The sequence below is a fragment of the Macaca fascicularis genome, chromosome 5, assembly GCF_037993035.2.
Source record: "Macaca fascicularis isolate 582-1 chromosome 5, T2T-MFA8v1.1".
NCBI classification, from domain to species: domain Eukaryota; kingdom Metazoa; phylum Chordata; class Mammalia; order Primates; family Cercopithecidae; genus Macaca; species Macaca fascicularis.
In genome coordinates this window covers 159,229,311-159,245,534 of record NC_088379.1, presented here as the reverse complement: position 1 = coordinate 159,245,534, position 16,224 = coordinate 159,229,311, and the positions used below count along the sequence as shown (strand labels likewise).

Genomic DNA, 16,224 nt, shown 5'->3' with positions numbered 1-16,224 from the left:
CACAAACTTGCAATTATATTTATATTATCTCATCTTTTTCATTTCTGTCTTTTTGTATGTTTTATAATATACATAATAAATTAGAATCTCAGTTCATTCACATAATTAATAAATATGTTTGGACCTACTAATAATTTTTTTAGTAGATGGGTTACAATAATGAAAAGTTTAGAAGCTACTGTTCTAGAACAATTGAATTAGACATTCAAATTGTGCTCAAATATACATATTGAACAACTCAATGAAAGTATTGAGGAACTCACAACTTTAAACCGATCTTCTGAGTTCAGCTTTAAAGAAAAATTCTAACAAAGCAAAATATTATTGTATTATCATTATGCTTTATAATCATATTATTAAAATGTCCTGTGGCTTAACTGGGCAGTTGGACTCTAAACATGTAGTTGAACTTCACATGCACATTTCAATATTCCAGGACAGCTCCTGATAACTGATATGTCCTGTATGAGTTTTGTTTTCTGAATTGAAGGTTCATACTTATTTTAAGCATATTTTAAGCCGTAGCAACTACCTTTCAAAAAATGTCCTAAGAGATGATGGATGAATGAGAATATGCTAGAAATCTTAAAATACACCAGAAATCTAAGATTGTTTAGTAAGTCCAATTTCTTTTTCTTTTGGTCAGAATTAGTTCAGATGCCTCAGATAATTCAGTATAATTGAATAAAAGATTTAATTTGTAAGGAGGATTCTTTTCATGGACTTATACCCATATAATTTTTACATGGTATGCATTTGAATTATATGTGGATTTAAGATAGTTTAAAATGTTAAAATGTATAATGTATTCATTCATTTAAAAGTCCACTGATATTTCTTTTTAAACTTTTGTTAACTCATTTGTAAGCTGTTTGTTTTAATGGCAGGTTCTGGAAGGTCAACCAGTAAAAATGTTGGTCACAACTGTGTTTGCAAAGGATCCTGATGAAGGAAATAATGCAGAAGTTATATACTCAGTATCTTCAGGTAAAAATTACTGTTCATACAGGATTAAGAACTTTTAGGATTTCTGCTTTCATTTATCAACTATCCCCTTCTGGGAAAACAAGTTCTATTTTGATTACTTAGAATGCAGTAGTTAATTTTGAAAACACACCAAGTTACAAACAAAATACTTTTGCTATTGTCAAGAGCTACTTTCAGTTTTTGAAAAATAATTTATAAGTTTAATAAAAAATCAGAGTAGCTTTTTACATTCCTAATAGAAACCATTCATCTTTAGTGAATAATTTGCAATAATGTGAAGTACAAATTTACTTTTGTTGATAGGAAAGTGTTAGGGGATAAGAATTGGTATTAAGTATGATTAAGAGTTCCAAGCATCCATGAATCTTTATGAAGACTAAATACTTGTAAGGTCGGAGTAAATCATGCCTAGAAAATGTCACATGTATACATATATGTGTGTGTATGGGGAAATTTTATTGAAGTGGGCTCACTATTATGTTTTCTGTTGGAATGTGCAGGCCTCAGATCTTTTCAAGTTATTTACTTTAGTTGGCATTGTGTTTTATAGCACTTTAAAAGACATTTGGTGCTTTGTCATGTTTGATACAAACATAGGACATAGGAAAGAAGAGACAACATTGTCCTTACCCACAGATAATTTGATTGTCTTCATTGAAAACCCAAGAGATACTATTGGCAACCCTTTGGAATTAATAAAATAGCCAATTTTCTGGAAACAATGTCAACATGTGAAACTCACTGGTATTTTTAAAACTTAGGAGTTTCCAAAGATCTCATTCACTATGGTGAATTTACAAAGAAAATGAAAGGGTGTAGGGGCATATCTACTGTGAAGCTAATGAAGCTTAGTTTTAGGGTGTTTTACTTGCATAGCCTCCCCAGGGAGAGGGGAAAGTGGTAAATTTATTTTTCTTAAGGAAGGCCTCTCAAACTATACAAACTTCAAAACAATACAAATAGGATCTCTCTCTATTAGGGGCATAGAAAAAATTCCAGTATAACTTGTACAAAACTTTCATACAGAAAAGTAAAAAATATTAATGAAGGACATAAAAGAATGAAATGAAAAGCTGTATCATGTTCTTGCTTGGGAAGACTCAATATCCTAAAGATGACAATTCTTAACAAAAATATAATTATTAATTCAGTATGATTTCAATCAAAATTTAAATGAGGCTTTGATAGAATTTGACAAGCTGACTCTAAAAGTCATGTGGAAGAGCAAAAGACAAGGAATAACTAAGACAATGTCCAAAAAACAAGTGGGAAGCTGGCCCTACCCAGTCTTAATTTATAAAATTTCATAATTAAGACACTATTATATTGATTCACTCATTAATAAATAGACCAGTTGAAAAGAGTAGGGGTGACACTTTACACATATGGAAACTTGACATATGAGAGGGCAGAAAATAAATGGGGAAAAGATGGACTACCAATACGTGACGCTGATGTGCCTGGTCACCTACAGGGAAAAATATCTCTACTCTCAGCATATCAAAGATGAGTCTTATTAAATGTAGAAATCTTTAACTCTTACAAAAGAAAATATGAGAGTGTTTATACATATGGCATTGGGAATAAAGAAGATGGTTTAAATAAGAAGAAAAGCAAAAGTTTACAAAGAAGTAGATACATAAAACTACATGAAAATTGAAAACACTACAAAATATGCCATTGTTTACAATTTGATTAGTCAAGTCACAAATTGGGAAAAGATAATTACAGCCCAGTAACCAATACAAAATTAGTATTCAGAATTTATTAAGAACTCCTGCAAACCAATAAGAAAAAGACAATAAATAATAAAACTGGACAAAGAATATTAACAGACAACTCAAAGAAAAGAAGCCTGAATAATTAAAAAGATTTTTAAAGCATGCCCAGACTCCTTGATATGATGGCTTTGAAGAGCAATGAAGCAATATCTGATAAGATTGGAGATGTGCTTATGCTATACCCTTGCAGTTCTAGTTCTGTTACTCTAGAGGAACTTTATATGTGCAGAGTGAGATTGTAACAGGATATTCATTGAAGCATTGTTTCAGTTGTTTGCGTACTATGGTATATTCACAGAATACTCTACAGCAATGAAAATGAATACAGTAGAGTTTCATACATGGCAGTGTGGATAAATATTAAATCCAAAGTTAAGCAAGGAAGGCAAAAATTTTACAGAAGATAAAAAGAATTTGACGCAAACAGCAGCTTTGAGTTCGTTGCATTGCCTTTCATTGGTAAATTTACATATGCAGTTCTTCTCAATACTTCCGTGGTCAGGCAGCCAAATTCTTCTCTCGTGTTTCTATGCCCATATAAACCATCCACATTTATTTACCTATAAATGTCTTCCCAAGTTTTCAGGACACTTGAATGGTGGATTATACAGACGTAGTGAGCCTGCAGCAGATCCACATTTGGAGACAGCCCTTTCCTCTGTGTTCCTGCTGTCCCCTCCAGAGACTCTCCCCCATCCTCCCCCTCTTTTTTTGTCTTCCCTTTTGTTACTTCTCAAATTTCTCTTTTTATTGTCTTAGCTTATTTTAATCTGGTCCTTGTGAGGAAGAAAAACTGGCTTTGCAGTCATGCATTCAACAATCTTCCTCTGGCTATGAGGTCAGTTAGGTCAATAAGATCTTTGTATCTGTTTTTCCTGTTTTATTTTGGGGTGGAGAAGACAACATAGTGTGCCTGTGAAAGACAATGATGGTGAAGAGAGAAGACACACACATGGCTATAATCCTGCTATAATACCAGTATTTAAAAGCAAGCAAAGCCATGGTATATGTTATTTATGGATGTATGGACTGGAAAGATAAAGCTCAACTTTAGTTATAAAAGTGACTTTCTAAAGAGGAGGGGAATGAGATTTGGAGCTGTATACAGATCCACTCCTTTTCCATTTCTTGGAAAAATTTGAAGAAATATTGAAAATTAATCAATCTAAGAAGTGATACTTTAATGTTCATGTATTTGTGAATGTTCGAATTTTTTTTTTAAATCAGCTTCGAAAATGATACTTGAGGCACATCGATACAAAAATATGAAGATATACATTACATTATTCCTATCTTTATTTTTTATCTGATAGTAAAATAGAAGTGATTACAAAATATATGGTAAAATAATGAGATGAAAATCTGTATAAGGGGAATAAAGGTATGTATCATATTCATGAATGCATTCTATAGTATTTCTATGAGAATAAAATCAATGGGTTAAAGCATAGAAATCACAACTAATAAATGTTACATAATTGCCTGCTCGCGTGCTATGAGTTTCTTGAAGACAGGGATTCTTTTTTATTTCCCCTTATATCCCTAATAACTGGTAAAGTATTTGGTCCATCATAATGAATCAGCAACTGTTGAACTAAAGAATGGAGGGGAGCTTCTAATCAGGATTTTTCTGAGGTTTGAAATGTTTGAAATATTCAGATTTTAAATCTGTTATTTAACTCAAAACCCTGTGATACCAATTTGAATTATAAGCATCAATATGAATGTGTAGATGTGTGCCTGTGTATTCTCTGTCCACTGAAAAGGCCTAGAAATGATGACAAACCCAGAAACAATGAGCACCCCTAATGTCCCAAATAGGTTCTCCCAAAACCATTTTCCACCAAAAGGAACCAGGAGTCCTTGGAGAAATGGTGATGTCAGGTCACAGTCAGGAAATCTACAAGATGAGTCTGCACCATTTTGTCATACCAGTTACAAGGAAGCTACTAAACACTGTTAGGATCATGGAAAGAGATCCAGGAACCAACTTTAAGCAGATCCCAATGTTCAGCGATGGGACAATATGAGCATCAATAAGGATAATAATGGCAATATATTGAAACACCACTAATATGTTTAAATCATGCTTAATGATTTCCAAAACAAAAGCAAGACAAAATGTTACTTATCATAATTGGAACATTGGTGGATGTTAGTGAGCCAACTCAGTATTTCAAAAACTGTTAAATAAAAGTTTAAGTCATCAAGCATTTATCCTGTGTTTCTTATAATGAACTCTTTCTCTGAAAGTTTCTATTTATTGAAATATTCCAACTAATATATGAAAAAGGGATGATAAAGCAGAATGCAGTATGTATTGAGTATCCTTTGTCTAAAATGCTTGGGACCAGAAGTGTTTCAGGTTTTGGATTTTTTTTTTTTTTTGGTGGGTTTTTTTTTATTGGAATATTTGCATATATATAATGAGATATCTTGGGGATGAGACCCAAGTCTAAACATGAAATTCATTTTTTATAGACATCTATATGCATAGCCTGAAGGTAATTTCATTCAACACTTTTTATAACTTTGTGCATGAAACAAAGTTTTGACTGTGTTTTGACTGCAACCCATCTGATGAATCACGTGTAGAGCTTTCCACTTGTAGTGAGCGTTACGTCAGTATTCAAAAAGTTTTGAATTTTGGAATATTTTGGATCTCATATTTTTGGATTTGGGATGTCAACTTGTATTATACTTCACAATACTTAAAGAATAATTAATGGATCTAGGCTGTGCATCAGTTGGGGGCCAACATCAAAAACAACGAGCTTTTGGCCCATGCCCATAGTCCCAGCTGTTTGGGAGGCCAAGATGTGAGGATCACTTGCGACCATGAACTCCAGGCTGCAGTGAGCTATCATGGCACAATTGTGCTCTAGCCTGGGTGACAGAGAGAGACTCATCGTTGTTTTGTTTTTATTTTTATTTATTTATTTTTAAGGCAGCTAGACCTATGCCTCTGAAGGGAAAAACACTATTTGTGAAGTAGTCTTGCAAAAAAAAAAAAATCAAACCTGACCTGAATCTTGTCAGTTCCCTAGATCTACCTCCCAATTTAAGGAAAACACAGAGAATAGAGGAATATATTATGCTATATGTTGGAGATGCAACAGCAAATCTAGATCATGGAGAATGTCAGAATACAAGGTCCAGTTTATTCAACGAATGAATTACAAGAACAGATAAAGAGATGGGTGGCAGGAATCCATAGATTAAAGAAATATGCAATATATGGACTTTATTTTGATTTTAATGTAAACAAATAAGAAAAATAAGGAGTATTTATGGGATGATTGAAAATTTGAAAACTTACCAGATATTTGGTGATGTTAGTGAATCATTATTAATTTTTAAGGTATAATATGGTACTGTAATTGTGTTAAAAGTATTTCTTATTTTTTAGAGATGCATTTTGAAATATATACAGAAGAAATAATATGATTTCTGGAACTTACTTCAAAAAAATGGGAGAAGAGAAGTAAATACATGGGGAGTATATGAAATAAGATTGGCCATGAGTTGATCATTGTTGAAGCTAGGTGATGGACTCATGAAAGTTTATTATACCATTTTATTCACTTTTTTATATGCTTGACATTTTCCATAATAAAACTTTTTAAAAACTGATGTTTCTTGTCTACTTTTAGTGTCATTTTTGTATTCATACTCTCATAGAATTTAAAGCAAATAAATCTTTCAAATGATCAATATATTGGATTAATTGATTCTCTGTTTTCTGCATTGTCAATTAACATTCATTTCTTAATTTTCTTATGTGTGTATAGAAGATAGTTCTGAGCACTTTAAGATTGATGCCAACAGTGGTGAAATAAGAACAACCACAGTACTTTCATATGATTTTAGACCTTCTTACAGAATGACCGTCATTGCCACTGACCAGGGAGTGCCTCCTCTTCAAGGACAGGCAGTTCTTAATATTCAGGTAATGTCGTCACCATAAAATATGGAGGAACATCCACATATTTCATTTGACTTTTATTACAAGTTTGTAGAGTGAAGATACATGTAATATGTATGTATGTGAATATGTATGTATGTGACATGAATACTGTTTTAAGATGGCATTGCACATAGCATTCTTAGCTTTTTGCTATCACTAGAGAAATGATTTAGACCCAAATTATTTTGCAACTTAGCTTTGTACAGTTCTTGACAAGATAATCATCACTTGGCATTTATGTTGCTTTGTTTATAATGGACAAAAGGTATCTTTTCTTGTAGTTATTCCTAATATCAAGGACCTGGTAAATTTGCAGGAGAAACTTGTATATAAACAAATGGCCATATAATAAATGACATAGTTTTTTGTAATTTTTTTAAATTTGGAAAAGTAACTTCAGATTCATATTTTAAGGCTTTACTTGAATCATAATTGGGAAGTTGTGGGAAGTCTCCATAATAGGAAAAAAATTACACCAACCACTCAAAAAGAAGATGACTGTGCATATAGTTAGTTTCTTTGGGCATGCATGTGGTAATCAGAAATATTAATACAGGTATATACAATAACCAAGGATATATATCCACAAGAACTCTGTTTCCAAATTATATTCTTTACTGCTTAAGGATATGTGGGTTAAGAGAAAAATATACGTGGTCATACCTCCAGTTTCTTGTTTTAGACAAACAAAGACATATGATACTTAAAGGTACACAGATGTTGTCATTATGGCTAGATTGATCTGTAGTATTTAAAATAATTTGGAGAACTAGCTATCCTGCATTCCCATTGAAGAATCCACAAGGCTACAGTTCAGCTTAACTATAGCATGGCTTTACCAAACTGTCATTTCACACAATACAGCAAACTGGGAAATAGAAAATTCTGTAGCTCTTATCTCTAAATATTAGCAGTTTTTGATCTTCTGAGACATACTGGAATTATATAATATAAAACTGACATTTTTCTCACTCATTAACGTATGATCACATACATGGAAGGAAATTGCTTTCAAAATAATATTATTACATGTGTTGACCAAACTGTTTTAAAAATACCCCAAATTAATATCTCTTTTATTCGTATTTCAGGTGATCCCACTATCCAAAGGGAGAGCAATCGTGTCTCAGAATATTAGACATTTAGTTATACCAGAAAATTTGAAGCCTGCAAAAATAATGAGCTTGATAAAGTCACCTGATCACCTTCAACAACATTATAATGGAAAGTTACATTTTAGTATTGTTGCAGATGATAAGAATGGACACTTTGAAATAGACAGCTCAACTGGAGACTTGTTTCTTTCTAAGGAACTTGATTATGAGACGACATCTCATTATCTTTTCAGAGTGATTACTACAGACCATAGCAAAAATCTTGCCCTAAGTAGCACAGTCTTCCTTAGTATTGATGTGGAAGATCAGAATGACCATTCCCCTTCTTTCCAGGATGAGTTCATTGTGATCAGCATAGAGGAGAATGTTCCCATAGGAACCCTGGTGTATGTCTTCAATGCCAAAGATGGTGATGGCAGTTTTTTGAACAGTAGAATACAATACTACATTGAATCCCACAACCCTGGCATGAATCCATTTCTCATCCACCCCTCATTTGGCACACTAGTCACTGTGTCCCCTCTTGACAGAGAGAGCATTCCAACTGTCACCCTGACAGTAACAGCGTCTGATCAGGCTGTGAATGTGACAGACCGGCGTCTGAGATCACTGACAGCACAAATAGTGATTTTGGATGTAAATGACCACAACCCCACTTTTATGTCTTTCCCCATTGCCCATGTCAAAGAGGATGTCACAGTGGGCTCCTTGGTGCACCATATAATTGCTCACGATCCAGATGAAGGAAGGAATGGAAAAATAACATACAGCATCCTCTCAGGAAATGAAAATATGGCGTTTATGCTAGATGAGTCATCAGGTACAGTGCCTGTATGTCACTTTAAAAAATATTGTATTTTATTGTGGTAAGAAAACATGAGACCCACCCTCCTGACAAAGTTTTAAGTGTACAATACATTGTTGTTGACTATGGGTTGAATGTTGCACAGCATATATCTAGAGATTATTCACCTTGCCTAACTGAAACTTTAGTATCTCCCATTTTCCCTTCCATCCAACCTCTGACAACCAGCACTCTTTGATTCCATGAATTAGACTATTTTAGATACTTCATGTAAATTTAATAATGGGGTTTTGTCTTTTTGTGACCAGTTTATTTTACCTAGCAAAATGTCCTCAAGATTTATCCATACTGTCACATCTTGCAGAATGTCTTTCTAAGGCTGAGTTGTCTTCAATTGTATGCACATACCACATTTTCTTTATCCATTCATCTTCCGATTAACATTTTTAGGTTGTTTCCACATCTTAGCTATTGTGGTTGGTGCTGCAGTAAACATGGGCGTGCTACTCTCTCTTCAAGATCCTGATTTCAATTCTTTTGTATAAATATCCAAAAGTGGAGTTGCTGGGCCATATGGTAGTACTATTTTTATTTTTGGAGGAACATCCATGCTATTTTCCATAGTAGCTGTAACATTTTGAATTCCCACCAACAGCGTACAAGGGTTCCAAGTTCTCTACTCCCTCCCCAATACTTGTTGTCTTTTTTTTTTTTAATGATAGCCATCCTAACAGGTATGAGTGATATCTCATTGTGGTTTTGACTTGCATTTCTCAAATAATTTGTGACATTGAGCATTTTTTCATATACCTATTAGCCGTTGTATGTCTTTTTTGGAGATGTTTCTATTCAAGTCATTTGTTCATTTTAAAATTAGGTTATTTGGTTTTTTTATGTTTAGTTGTAGGAGTTTTTAAATATATATTCTGGATATTAACCCCTCATCAGATAGTTGGTTTACAAATACTTTCTTCCATTCTGTAGGTTGCCTTTTTCTTTGCTGTGCAGAAGCTTCTTAATTGTATGTAGTCACCCTTGTTTATTTTTGATTTGTTGTGTGTGTTTTTGTTGTCTGCCCATGAAATAATTGCCAACACTCAAGTCACAAAGCTTTCCCCTCTGTGTTTCCTTCTAGGACCTTTATAGTTTCAGGTATTACATTGAAGTCTTTAATCCATTTTATTTTGTCTTATTTTTGTATGGTGTAAAATAAAGATACAACTTCATTCTTTTGCATGTGGATATCCAGTTTCCCCACATCATTTGTTGAAGAGATTAGCCTTTTTCTAATGTGTATTATTGGAAACTTTGTTCAAGATTAGTTGGCTATATACAGGTGGATTTATTTCTGGGCTCTCTACACTTCCATTGGCCTAAATGTTTGTCCTATGCCAATACCATACTGTTTTGATTATGGCAGCTTTGTAATATATCAAAGCCAGGAAGTGTGATACCTTCAGCTTTGTTCTTCCTCAAGATTATTTTGACTATTTGGGATTCTTTGAGATTCCATTTGAATTGTCATATTATTTTTTTCTATTTCTGCAACAAATGCCACTGAGATTTTGGTAGAGATTGCATTGAATCTGTAGATCAGTTTGGGTAGTATGAACATTTTAATAACATTAGACCTTTCACTCCATGAACATACATGTCTTTCCATTTGTATCTTCTTTAATTTCTTTCATCATTGTTTTGTGGTTTTCAATATACAAGATATTCACCTCCTTAGTTAGCTTTATCCCTGAGTGTTTTATTTTACTCCTTTTTGTGCTATTGCCAATGGAATTGTTTTTCTTTTTTTTTCTTCTTCTTTTTTTTAAAAAAAAAATTATTGTTATACTTTAAGTTCTAGGGTATATGTGCATAAAGCGCAGGTTTGTTACTTATGTATACTTGTGCCATGTTGGTGTGCTGCACCTATCAACTTGTCAGCACCCATCAACTCGTCATTTACATCAGTTATAATTCCCAATGCAATCCCTCCCCCCTCCCCCCTCCCCGTGATAGGCCCCGGTGTGTGATGTTTCCCTTCCCGAGTCCAAGTGTTCTCATGGTTCAATTCCCACCTACGAGTGAGAACATGCAGTGTTTGGTTTTCTGTTCTTGCAATAGTTTGCTGAGAATGATGGTTTCCAGCTGCATCCATGTCCCTACAAAGGACACAAACTCATCCTTTTTGATGGCTGCATAGTATTCCATGGTGTATATGTGCCACATTTTCTTAATCCAGTCTGTCACTGATGGACATTTGGGTTGATTCCAAGTCTTTGCTATTGTGAATAGTGCCGCAATGAACATACATGTGCATGTGTCTTTATAGCAGCATGATTTATAATCCTTTGGGTATATACCCAGTAATGGGATGGCTGGGTCATATGGTACTTCTAGTTCTAGATCCTTGAGGAATCGCCATACTGTTTTCCATAATGGTTGAACTAGTTTACAATCCCACCAACGGTGTAAAAGTGTTCCTATTTCTCCACATCCTCTCCAGCACCTGTTGTTTCCTGACTTTTTAATGATTGCCATTCTAACTGGTGTGAAATGGTATCTCATTGTGGTTTTGATTTGCATTTCTCTGATGATGAGTGATGATGAGCATTTTTTCATGTGTCTGTTGGCTGTATGCATGTGTTCTTTTGAGAAATGCCTGTTCATATCCTTTGCCCACTTTTTGATGGGGTTGTTTGTTTTTTTTTTCTTGTAAATTTGTTTGAGTTCTTTGTAGGTTCTGGATATTAGCCCTTTGTCAGATGAGTAGATTGCAGAAATTTTCTCCCATTCTGTAGGTTGCCTGTTCACTCTGATGGTAGTTTCTTTTGCTGTGCAGAAGCTCTTTAGTTTAATTCGATCCCATTTGTCAATTTTGGCTTTTCTTGCCATTGCTTTTGGTGTTTTAGACATGAAGTCCTTGCCCATGCCTATGTCCTGAATGGTATTACCTAGGTTTTCTTCTAGGGTTTTTATGGTATTAGGTCTAACATTTAAGTCTCTAATCCATCTTGAATTAATTTTCATATAAGGAGTAAGGAAAGGATCCGGTTTCAGCTTTCTACTTATGGCTAGCCAATTTTCCCAGCACCATTTATTAAATAGGGAATCCTTTCCCCATTTCTTGTTTTTGTCAGGTTTGTCAAAGATCAGATGGCTATAGATGTGTGGTATTATTTCTGAGGACTCCGTTCTGTTCCATTGGTCTATATCTCTGTTTTGGTACCAGTACCATGCTGTTTTGGTTACTGTAGCCTTGTAGTATAGTTTGAAGTCAGGTAGCATGATGCCTCCAGCTTCATTCTTTTGACTTAGGATTGTCTTGGCAATGCGGGCTCTTCTTTTGGTTCCATATGAACTTTAAAGTAGTTTTTTCCAGTTCTGTGAAGAAAGTCATTGGTAGCTTGATGGGGATGGCATTGAATGTATAAATTACCTTGGGCAGTATGGCCATTTTCATGATATTGATTCTTCCTATCCATGAGCATGGTATGTTCTTGCATTTGTTTGTGTCCTCTTTTATTTCATTGAGCAGTGGTTTGTAGTTCTCCTTGAAGAGGTCCTTCACATCCCTTGTAAGTTGGATTCCTAGGTATTTTATTCTCTTTGAAGCAATTGTGAATGGAAGTTCATTCCTGATTTGGCTCTCTGTTTGTCTGTTACTGGTGTATAAGAATGCTTGTGATTTTTGCACATTAATTTTGTATCCTGAGACTTTGCTGAAGTTTCTTATCAGCTTAAGGAGATTTTGGGCTGACATGCTGAGATGATGGGGTTTTCTAAATATACAATCATGTCATCTGCAAACAGGGACAGTTTGACTTCTTCTTTTCCTAACTGAATACCCTTGATTTCTTTGTCTTGCCTGATTGCCCTAGCGAGAACTTCAAACACTGAGTAGGAGTGGTGAGAGAGGGCATCTTGTCTTGTGCCAGTTATCAAAGGCAATGCTTCCAGTTTTTGCCCATTCTGTATGATATTGGCTGTGGGTTTGTCATAAATGGCTCTTATTATTTTGAGATACGTTCCATCAATACCGAATTTATTGAGAGTTTTTAGCATGAAGGGCTGTTGAATTTTGTCAAAGGCCTTTTCTGCATCTATTGAGATAATCATGTGGTTTCTGTCTTTAGTTCTGTTTATATGCTGGATTACGTTTATTGATTTGCGTATGTTGAACCAGCCTTGCATCCCAGGGATGAAGCCCACTTGATCATGGTGGATAAGCTTTTTGATGTGCTGCTGGATCCAGTTTGCCAGTATTTTATTGAGGATTTTTGCATCGATGTTCATCAGGGATATTGGTCTAAAATTCTCTTTTTTTGTTGTGTCTCTGCAGGCTTTGGTTTCAGGATGATGTTGGCCTCATGAAATGAGTTAGGGAGGATTCCCTCTTTTTCTATTGATTGGAATAGTTTCAGAAGGAATGGTACCAGCTCCTCCTTGTAACTCTGGTAGAATTCAGCTGTGAATCCATCTGGTCTTGGACTTTTTTTTAGTTGGTAGACTATTAATTATTGCCTCAATTTCAGAGCCTGCTATTGGTCTATTCAGGAATTCAGCTTCTTCCTGGTTTAGTCTTGGGAGAGTGTAAGTGTCCAGGAAATTATCCATTTCTTCTAGATTTTCTAGTTTATTTGCGTAGAGGTGTTTATAGTATTCTCTGATGGTAGTTTGTATTTCTGTGGGGTCGGTGGTGATATCCCCTTTATCATTTTTTATTGCATCTATTTGATTCTTGTCTCTTTTCTTCTTTATTAGTCCTGCTACAGTCTATCAATTTTGTTGATCTTTTCAGAAAACCAACTCCTGGATTCATTGATTTTTTGGAGGGTTTTTGTGTCTCTATCTCCTTCAGTTCTGCTCTGATCTTAGTTATTTCTTGTCTTCTGCTAGCTTTTGATTGTGTTTGCTCTTGCTTCTCTAGTTCTTTTAATTGTGATGTTAGAGTGTCAATTTTAGATCTTTCCAGCTTTCTCTTGTGGGCATTTGGTGCTATAAATTTCCCTCTACACACTGCTTTGAATGTGTCCCAGTGATTCTGGTATGTTGTATCTTTGTTCTCATTGGTTTCAAAGAACATCTTTATTTCTGCCTTCATTTCGTTATGTACCCCATAGTCATTCAGGAGCAGGTTGTTCAGTTTCCATGCAGTTGAGCAGTTTTGATTGAGTTTTTTAGTCCTGAGTTCTAGTTTGATTGCACTGTGGTCTGAGAGACAGTTTGTTATAATTTCTGTTCTTGTACATTTGCTGAGGAGTGCTTTACTTCCAATTATGTGGTCAATTTTGGAATAAGTGTGATGTGGTGCTGAGAAGAATGTATATTCTGTTGATTTGGGGTGGAGAGTTCTATAGATGTCTATTAGGTCCACTTGGTGCAGAGATGAGTTCAATTCCTGGATATCCTTGTTAACTTTGTGTCTCGTTGATCTGTCTAATGTTGACAGTGGGGTGTTGAAGTCTCCCATTATTATTGTGTGGGAGTCTAAGTCTCTTTGTAAGTCTCTAAGGACTTGCTTTATGAATCTGGGTGCTCCTGTATTGGGTGCATGTATATTTAGGATAGTTAGCTCTTCCTGTTGAATTGATCCCTTTACCATTATGTTTTGGCCTTCTTTGTCTCTTTTGATCTTTGATGGTTTAAGGTCTGTTTTATCAGAGACTAGGATTGCAACCCCTGCTTTTTTTTGTTCTCCATTTGCTTGGTAGATCTTCCTCTATCCCTTTATTTTGAGCCTATGTGTGTCTCTGCATGTGAGATGGGTCTCCTGAATACAGCAAACTGATAGGTCTTGACTCTTTATCCACTTTGCCAGTCTGTGTCTTTTAATTGGACCATTTAGTCCATTTACATTTAAGGTTAATATTGTTATGTGTGAACTTGATCCTCTCATTATGATATTAACTGGTTATTTTGCTTGTTAGTTGATGCAGTTTCTTCCTAACATCAATGGTGTTTACATTTTGGCATGTTTTTGCAGTGGCTGGTACCTGTTGTTCCTTTCCAGGTTTAGTGCTTCCTTCAGGGTCTCTTATAAGGCAGGCCTGGTGGGGACAAAATCTCTAAGCATTTGCTTATCTGTAAAGGATTTTATTTCTCCTTCATTTATGAAACTTAGTTTGGCTGGATATGAAATTCTGGGTTTAAAATTCTTTTCTTTAAGAATGTTGAATATTGGCCCGCACTCTCTTCTGGCTTGTAGAGTTTCTGCCAAGAGATCTGCTGTTAGTCTGATGGGCTTCCCTTTGTGGGTAACCCGACCTTTCTCTCTGGCTGCCCTTAAGATTTTTTCCTTCATTTCAACTTTGGTGAATCTGGCAATTATTTGTCTTGGAGTTGCTCTTCTTGAGGAGTATCTTTGTGGCGTTCTCTGTATTTCCTGAATTTGAATGTCGGCCTGCCTTTCTAGGTTGGGGAAGTTCTCCTGGATGATATCCTGAAGAGTGTTTTCCAACTTGGTTCCATTTTCCCCCTCACTTTCAGGCACCCCAATCAGACGTAGATTTGGTCTTTTCACATAATCTCATACTTCTTGAAGGCTTTGTTCATTTCTTTTTCCTCTTTTTTTTTTAGACTTCTCTTCTCACTTCATTTCATTCATTTGATCATCAATCTCTGGTACTCTTTCTTCCAGTTGATCAAATCAGTTACTGAAGCTTGTGCATTTGTCACATATTTCTCATGTCATGGTTTTTATCTCTGTCAGTTCATTTATGGCCTTCTCTGCATTGATTATTCTAGTTATCCATTCTTCCATTCTTTTTTCAAGATTTTTAGTTTCTTTGCAGTGAGTACGTAATTCCTCCTTTAGCTCTGAGAAGTTTGATGGACTGAAGCCTTCTTCTCTCAACTCGTCAAAGTCATTCTCCATCCAGCTTTGATCCGTTGCTGGTGATGAGCTGCGTTCCTTTGGAGGGGGAGATGCACTCTTATTTTTTGAATTTCCAGCTTTTCTGCCCTGCTTTTCCCCCATCTTTGTGGTTTTATCTGCCTCTGGTCTTTGATGATGGTGACATACTGATGGGGTTTTGGTGTGAGTGTCCTTCCTGTTTGTTAGTTTTCCTTCTAACAGTCAGGACCCTCAGCTGTAGGTCTGTTGGAGATTGCTTGAGGTCCACTCTAGACCCTGTTTGCCTGGGTATCAGCAGCAGAGGCTGCAGAAGATAGAATATTTCTGAACAGTGAGTGTACCTGTCTGATTCTTGCTTTGGAAACTTCATCTCAGGGGTGTACCCCGCTGTGTGAGGTGTGGGGTGGCGGTCTGCCCATAGTGGGGGATGTCTCCCAGTTGGGCTACTCAGGGGTCAGGGACCCACTTGAGCAGGCAGTCTGTCTGTTCTCAGATCTCAGCCTCCGTGTTGGGAGATCCACTGCTCTCTTCAAAGCTGTCAGACAGGGTCGTTTGCATCTGCAGAGGTTTCTGCTGTTTTTTTGTTTTTGTTTTTGTTTTTGTTTAGCTGTGCCCTGTCCCCAGAGGTGGAGTCTACAGAGACAGGCAGGACTCCTTGAGCTGCTGTGGGCTCCACCCAGTTCCAGCTTCCTAGTGGCTTTGTTTACCTACTTAAGCCTCAG

The 16,224-nt window shown here is 35.7% G+C and overlaps 1 protein-coding gene across 7 annotated transcripts in view; it reads left to right on the top strand.

The window, feature by feature from the left end:
- DCHS2 (dachsous cadherin-related 2) overlaps positions 1–16,224 on the top strand; it is a 290,618-nt gene that overhangs the window by 163,637 nt on the left and 110,757 nt on the right. For 4 of the 7 annotated variants that reach the window (XM_065545626.2, XM_015450942.4, XM_045392973.3 and 1 more), the window contains exons 7-9: positions 888–987; positions 6,560–6,717; positions 7,827–8,670. In XM_065545626.2, coding sequence (XP_065401698.1) covers positions 888–987; positions 6,560–6,717; positions 7,827–8,670 — 1,102 coding nt within the window. Of the gene's footprint in view, positions 1–887; positions 988–3,347; positions 4,979–6,177; positions 6,402–6,559; positions 6,718–7,826; positions 8,671–16,224 lie in introns of those variants that run through there. The other 3 variants (XM_015450943.4, XM_005556115.5, XM_065545628.2) reach the window with 3 other exon arrangements.